Source organism: Hylobates moloch, unplaced genomic scaffold (genome assembly GCF_009828535.3).
Source record: "Hylobates moloch isolate HMO894 unplaced genomic scaffold, HMol_V3 SCAFFOLD_9, whole genome shotgun sequence".
In the NCBI taxonomy this organism is placed as follows: domain Eukaryota; kingdom Metazoa; phylum Chordata; class Mammalia; order Primates; family Hylobatidae; genus Hylobates; species Hylobates moloch.
Window position 1 is genome coordinate 61,604,539 of NW_026652284.1, and position 7,467 is coordinate 61,612,005.

Below are 7,467 nucleotides of genomic sequence, written 5' to 3' on the forward strand. Positions count from 1 at the left end.
TCTCCTTAAATTCATAGATGATAAAACTAAGCTTCAGAGATATTAAGTAAAATTGCATCTGTCTTGAAAAAGGCAGTTTTCTAAGCTACTGGAAGAAGAGTTGCTAGTAACTCTTGATTCTTTAGTCATTTTCATCCATAAGAAGAATGTGTTATTATCTTCCAGTGTGAAGGAAAACATGATATAACACCTGTATTACCTATGTGCTGTTACTAAAAATAATGAACAGCACAGTTACTAACGTTCATAAGGACAGGTTAGGATAAAACTATTGTTTCTTGTTTCTTATGTTGTAATTAATCACAATCGAGTGATGATTCTCCTCCTTCTTTCCAAGAAGAAATACTCAACCTTCTCCATAAAGTTACATGAGACTTCAGTGAAATTTGTTTTCACAACATTTTTGGTTTTACACCTCATAATGGGTGCAAGGTAAGTAGCCTAGAATAGGCCTTTACTTAGCGAGTGAAGGCAGTACTTAACTGCTTTTTCACAGCTTAAAATCCATTACCATTACTCTTGAGAAGGAAAGACTCTGAGTAGTAGAGCTTAAGGGGCATTAGGAATAATCTACTCCAATCATACATCTGTATATACATCAGATAAGGTGTCTGAAAACAAGACATTCAATGTGTTTCTCTGAGGAACAGAGCAATCACCATGCCCTTTTTTGTTCCACAAGATACAATAACGGTTATTATTTTGGCCATATAGCTTTGTTTTATCTGTATGTTTTAACACAAAAGACTTATTTCCACTCATCACATCAGAGACTGTGTTTAAACTTAAGTTTTAGGTAAGGCCTTGGGATTAAAGGCTATTTCTTAAGTACCTAAGTATCTAGTACTCCAGTGCCATTATCTTTTTGATATTTCTGTAACATGTTAGATTATGATAATTTAAAAATTAGTATCAGAGTGCTGCGTCCTATTATTACTATAGTCTATACAGAAATGGATAAGACATGTTGAAATGGCACATGAAGAGCTCAAGTTCAAACACACAGGCAGCCCTAGGAGCTGCCTGAAGTGCCTGGTAGTCAGGGCTTCTCATCACTGAGTAAATGATGCACTCAGCTTCCCTCAGAACACGAATATTTTCTGAGCAGTAGGGCCTCGGGTGTGGGACATGCAGACCCTTATTGGGAAAACAACTGAGTGTTAAATGGTACCACAAGGAAGACTGGTGTGACCCTAAACTGAGGGCAGGGACTTGAAATGAAAGGGATGCAGTTCAGGGGAGTACACATCTTGCAGCATGTTGAGAGATAGCAAACCAATCTCAGATTTCAATTTTGTCAAGGATGATACAAGAACTAGTAGTGTCTCGGTGACTGTGGTCTACTCAGAGCTCCATCACAGCTACCCTGAGCCCAAGGCAGTCAGGTGTGGTCTGATTTCATAAGGTCTTCAGTGAGTTGGACCTGGATGGGGATTCTGGTTCTACCACTGTGCGAACTTTCTTTGCCCTATTTTCTCTTTTGAAAAATTGGGATAACACCCCTAGCAAAAATATAGTGGAGACCAATGTCTATAAAGTGCCCAGGAAGCACATCTAGCACTTAGTAGCTACTCAATAAATGCACATTACCGCTATCGAAATGGCCAGCCTGTGTGGCAACTTCCTCACCTCGGTCCATCTGACCGCCAACAGTCACCCGGGAGCACCAAGTAATAAATTGTGAAAAGTACACTTTGAAATGTATCATGTTCTACGCACATGTGTAGGGTATTATTATAGTTCAAGAGAAAGAGGGAACCCGCTGGTGTCTGAGAAGAAACCGTGAAGGGTGCACTACGAAGGGAATATAAACTAATCAAACATTCTTGAATGGCAATGACAATCACTAAAGTTGACACTTCCTGCAGTCTTTTAGTTTAGAAACCACACTTCCCGAGACGTCCCCCATCCCAACAGGAATAAAATCCTCTAGCTCAGCTCAGGTGTACCCCCACTATTGGGCCAGGGAGACCTGCAGATGGCAAGAGCGGGTTCTCTCAGGAGGGTGTGGATTGTGAGCTTGTCTGCTGGCGAGGAGCAGAAGGTCAGGGAGGCACCGTAGTTAATGAATCAATAAACCAAACAGCCCATCAATCACTTCCTGCATTCCGAGTCCGGCGAGGGCTAATCGATTGGTCCGGGTATTTTGAAAGGAAAAACGGCGGTGGATATGTTGTCAAACGGCAAACGGCGGGGTGCAGGAGAGGCGGGGCCGGGCCTCCGGGTGACCCCTCTGGCTTCCTGGGCCTGCAGAGGCGCCGAAATGTGCAGGCGCGGGCGTCCAGGAGGCGTGGGGCGCGCCGGGCGAGTCCCTGCTTGCAGGAGGCGCCCGAGAGGCCGTCGCGTACCCTGGCAAGAGGAGCTGGTTAGCACCTCCCGACCCCGAGAAGGCCCGGGGGGCGCCCGGCGGGCGGGGCGGGGGCCGGGCGAGGCCCGCCTCCCATTGGCCGCATAGCGCCGCCCCGCGCGGGCCGCCGTTATAAAGCAGCCGCCGGCGCCGGGCGCCTCACAGCACGCTGCCACGCCGACGCAGACCCCTCTCTGCACGCCGGCCCGCCCGCACCCACCATGGCCACAGTTCAGCAGCTGGAAGGAAGATGGCGCCTGGTGGACAGCAAAGGCTTTGATGAATACATGAAGGAGCTAGGTGAGGCACCCGGCCTGGCAGCGCCTGCAACCTGGCGTGTTGTGTGGCCGTCTATCCCTAGGTTCCCGTTATCGTGCCAGATTCCGGGGCAGGAGATGCTCAGCGGCCTACCCCCAACCCCTCACATCTTCCCCACCACGCGGCCGTTGGGTGCAGCGCGCGCAGCACCACGCGGGCAGGCGGCGAGGAGCAGGGAGCCTGCGCGCCTCTTGCCCTCCCGCGGGCCGCAAGATTCCGGAGGTGGTCCACCTCGTGGTCCACCTACCTCTCTTCTGCTTCTTTCCCCTCGCCCAAACGGCAGCCACTCCGCATTGCTTCCTGTCCTTTGGCGCGCGCACCCGTCACCTCACGCTGCACTTCTTTCGACCCTCTCCAGGCGACCCTGTATTTCCCTTTTTTCCCCCTTTACTCATCCTTCCCCTTCCTGCCACCATCCTGTCTCTCCCATTTACCCCATCGTGGCAGCACCCACTCCCCTTTCCCTCTGTGTCGCATCTTTTGTTCCTCTATGGCGCGCAGGTCACCCTCCCTTTTCTTCATGGGGACGCGGTGCTGGCGCGCAGTTTCCCGCAGAAATCCTGTAGAGGGGTCTGAGCGGCGCTACAGCTTCAGCTTGTATTCCTCTGTCAGCCCCATCTCCCCCAGGTCCTCTGCTCGCCCTTACCAGTTGAGCCGAACCCTTTGGATTGGTATCCCATGGAACACCAGGGCCCCCGAGAAGCGTGGCGCTGGCGGTGCCGACCTGCTGCCTGCACTGCCGGGCCGGGGCGCCGCAGTGGGCGAGTGGCCTGTGGGAGAGGAGCGCAATGACGCCTGGGGGTGGCCGTGTGTTGCCATCCTGGCCTCTGCCTCATGAGGGTGAGGAGGAAGGAGGCAGTGGGCTTTGCTGGAAAATCGTAACAGAAACTGCCTGGCCCTCCTGCGGCTAACTGCATGCAAGATGGGTGTGGCCCTGCAGAAGGCAGAAGACTTCTTGAGGCGTTCCGACGGGAGAATGAATCTCAGTAGTAAGATTCCTTTCTCACTCAAAACAGTGCTTCATTATAAATTACTGTCCTTTTCTATGCCAGTGACAGAGATTGCATGCTGATTGAGACACTGGATAAATTGCAAACAAAAATGGACCTTTGTCGCAGGCCACTAGGAAGTGAGATGGAGTTAGCATAGCATGGATCCTCTCTGGAAGGGAGCTTCCAGCCCTAAGGGATGGCTGGGACTTATGAGGGTGCTTCGGAAGCCGGTATCCACAAATGTTAACCTGGTTGCTCGCTGGTGAAATAACTACTGTGACCCTCTATTGATACCTGGTCGCCGTGGCACTTCGGAATCACTCCTTCAGTACCCTTTATCCAAGACAGTGTGGTGTTAAGGCTGGTTGATGGTGAATCGTGAGTGTATTTATGATACTATCGGTAAAGTAAGAAGGCAGTACTTTTCTTTTTCCTTGTAAACCTACATCAAGATGACTCTGGAAAAAGCGATTTACTGCACCTGTCCAATAAATACAGTGTGTATGTGTGTGTGTGTGTGTGTACAAGTTTAAGGCCCAGAGAACACTTTTCTCTGCCTGTAGAAAGCAAATTGTGTGTAGGCTTGGAGGGCTTGTTTCCAGGATTCTGGAGTCTTGAAGATTGTCAAGACTCAGTTCATTAGGGAGCAGTCACAATGTGAAAAGAGCAGAGCCCATTTATTTGTCCAAAGTGAGAGTAAATAATGACTCAATTAACAGCATAAGGCACCAGCCCTGAGCTGGCAAAAGAGAAGGCTCCAAGGGGAACTTTAAAGCCTGGCTGAGTGTTCTTCATCAAGACAATCATGCTGCGTAGGTTGTAGTCTCCTCATTTATGAAACAGAGATTTGGCCTGGATCTAAGATTCCTTATACATGTTAACTAACTCTAAGGGGAAAGAGATAGATCATAAATTACATGTTAACGTTAAGGGGAAATTTATAGCTCATAAATTAATATATAATTTAATATGTTATACATTTCTATTGATTTATTTAGCCATGAAATAGTTTTTATATTGAAAGGTAGGACTTTTTTTTCCATTTATTAGCATCATGATTGTGCTGCTGAGTTTTAGAAGATTGTCCTATCTGAATATCTCAGAATCGATTTCTATTTTGTGTAGTCTATTAATCAAATATTTATCGAGAACATTTATATGCCAGACTGTGCTAGAGTCATAGAATATAATGGTTGGCAGAATCTAGTAAAAAGAAAAAGATTGAGCAAACTCCTGAATTTGCAATTTTGAATGCTTTATCTCCACCTTCTATCAACTACTTTGAGTAAATAAAATTTGGAAATCCACATTTCTTCCCTAACTTTCTGAAAGCCAGCATAGCATGGTGGCCAGAGCTCAGATTTGGAGCCAGGGTGCCAGTGCTCTTGGTTCCCAGCTCCATCACTTTCTAGTTGAACGATCTTGGGCAAGTTACTTCAGTGCCTCGCTTTCTCAGCAGTAAAATGGAGACAGTAATATCTGCCTTTTACAGGGCTGTTGTAAGGCTTACCTGAATTTCATATATGTAAAATGCTGGCTCATACCATGGGATATGTGTTTACAATAGTTATCAATAAGCAAATAAGTGAAAATATGCTGTACAAAGTGATTACAATGGAATTATTGCTTTTATCATGTAAATGATAACTTTGGTCTTCCTGTTATTTAACGTGACTTAACATTCTACAGGAGTGGGAATAGCTTTGCGAAAAATGGGGGCAATGGCCAAGCCAGATTGTATCATCACCTGTGACGGCAAAAACCTCACCATAAAAACTGAGAGCACTTTGAAAACAACACAGTTTTCTTGTACCCTGGGAGAGAAGTTTGAAGAAACAACAGCTGATGGCAGAAAAACTCAGGTCAGTCATGACATGCTATGAAATCACAGAAGCTTCTAGAATGATAGGCTCTATCAATAACATTTTACTGTTTATAGGCAAGAACTTAATGAAAAAGTTATTTTATGAATAGAGTTTTGTCAAATTAGCAAAAGTATCAACTTCACCATAGAATTGGCATCTTTTATTAGCTACTGGGTTGAAAACCACAAACTATTGTGAATAAAATCAATATGGGTTAATGAAGTAGACTCAGAAAGGAGAAGGTGGAAAAAAATGTTGATTAAGGAGATTACGAGTCATGGAAACTCTTGTAATGTACTTGGAAGATTAAAACGTTTACTTCATTTTTGCAGACTGTCTGCAACTTTACAGATGGTGCATTGGTTCAGCATCAGGAGTGGGATGGGAAGGAAAGCACAATAACCAGAAAATTGAAAGATGGGAAATTAGTGGTGGTAAGTGTCAAACTGCTGTGTCTCAGTCAGCTTCTTGTGTGCATTCATAGTTCACATAACTGTTCTATATCGTTGATCATTAACAGAACTCAGTTTGGAAGAAAAAAAGCAAAATAACAAGTTAAATACTAGAACACTAATTATTAAGAAAGTCCTAGTGGAGATAGAGAAGTGACATGACATAGGAGAGGATTTGGGTGGAGCTGGGGGGAGTTCTTGCTTTGCTGCCACATCACAGTAAAATCTTGGCAAGCCACCAAACTGCACACATTTTTCTATATCTTTAAAATAAGGAATATTTGCCATAACCAAAAGAATAAAGATATATTCAACACATTAGTTTTCTGTAAAACATGCATATTATAAGCAAAACAACAGCTTCTGGCTTCTCTCAAACCCATGAATTCTGAAAGAAATTTTCTCCGTCTATTAAGTAGATTACGTGATTTCGTGGGACTTTGATTCTAATGTTTTAATACCACCACTGCTCTGGAATATAAGGCTAACCTAACTCTTTAATATCTTCCCTTCTCCTAGGAGTGTGTCATGAACAATGTCGCCTGTACTCGGATCTATGAAAAAGTAGAATAAAAATTCCATCATCACTTTGGACAGGAGTTAACTAAGAGAATGACCAAGCTCAGTTCAATGAGCAAATCTCCATACTGTTTCTTTCTTTTTTTTTTTCATTACTGTGTTCAATTATCTTTATCACAAACATTTTACATGCAGCTATTTCAAAGTGTGTTGGATTAATTAGGATCATCACTTTGGTTAATAAATAAATGTGTTTGTGCTAATACATCTTGTATGCATTCTTTAAACCTTATAGGAAATTAGTGATGAGTTTTAATAATTATTAATTGAGTAAAGGCTGGGGTAGTCTTGAGGGTACTATATTGAGATGACACTCTAGCAATTTATATAGATAGCTACTTTTACAGGAAATACTGTACCAATTATTTAAGCTTGCCCTATACTATTTGAACTTTGTATGAATTCAGGAATCTTGAATTTCTGGCAAAGACCATTCTCAATAAAAGGTGGCTACAACATAAACTTTATTATTCAAATTAGAGTAAAGGTTTAATTAGCCAGCATTGACTAAAATACTTTTTGTGTGTATTTATATACAAATATAAATAGTATACTACGTGTGGAATAACCAGAATTCTAGTGAATCTCTGTTTCTCGGTCCCCAACACAAATATCCACAGTTCACATTTGGAGAAGCAGGCTGTTGGCCCTGAGCTAAAGCTTCGCATAAATGATCTTTATGGCAGATGTTAAAGGGCTGGTACAACTACATCCGTTCTGCAAGTAAGAAAACAGGTTTTTGACTAGTTCAAGGACAGGAGGTAGTAGAACTGGACTGACAACCTATATCTCATCAAGTCTACTCAATGTGTTCAGTCATTCTGCAATGCCACCTCTTTGCAGCTTGTGCAGAGATCTTGTCTAAAGTCCCGAAGTATACTAAGTGAGACTTCTGAAACCACCTTCCATGTGCA

General features: G+C 44.0%; 1 protein-coding gene across 2 annotated transcripts; it reads left to right on the forward strand.

The window, feature by feature from the left end:
- The first annotated feature begins 2,467 nt into the window (after positions 1–2,467).
- FABP5 (fatty acid binding protein 5) lies at positions 2,468–6,758 on the forward strand. 2 transcript variants are annotated; one of them, XM_032759921.2, is made up of 4 exons: positions 2,468–2,647; positions 5,347–5,519; positions 5,855–5,956; positions 6,494–6,758. In XM_032759921.2, the coding sequence occupies exons 1-4, from the start codon at positions 2,569–2,571 to the stop codon at positions 6,545–6,547; spliced, it is 408 nt and encodes a 135-aa protein (XP_032615812.1). In that variant the 5' UTR covers positions 2,468–2,568; the 3' UTR covers positions 6,548–6,758. The 2 variants fall into 2 exon arrangements, with proteins under 2 accessions (XP_032615812.1, XP_032615813.1); XM_032759922.2 differs by lacking the exon at positions 2,468–2,647 and adding an exon at positions 2,675–3,654.
- Positions 6,759–7,467: the final 709 nt, after the last annotated feature.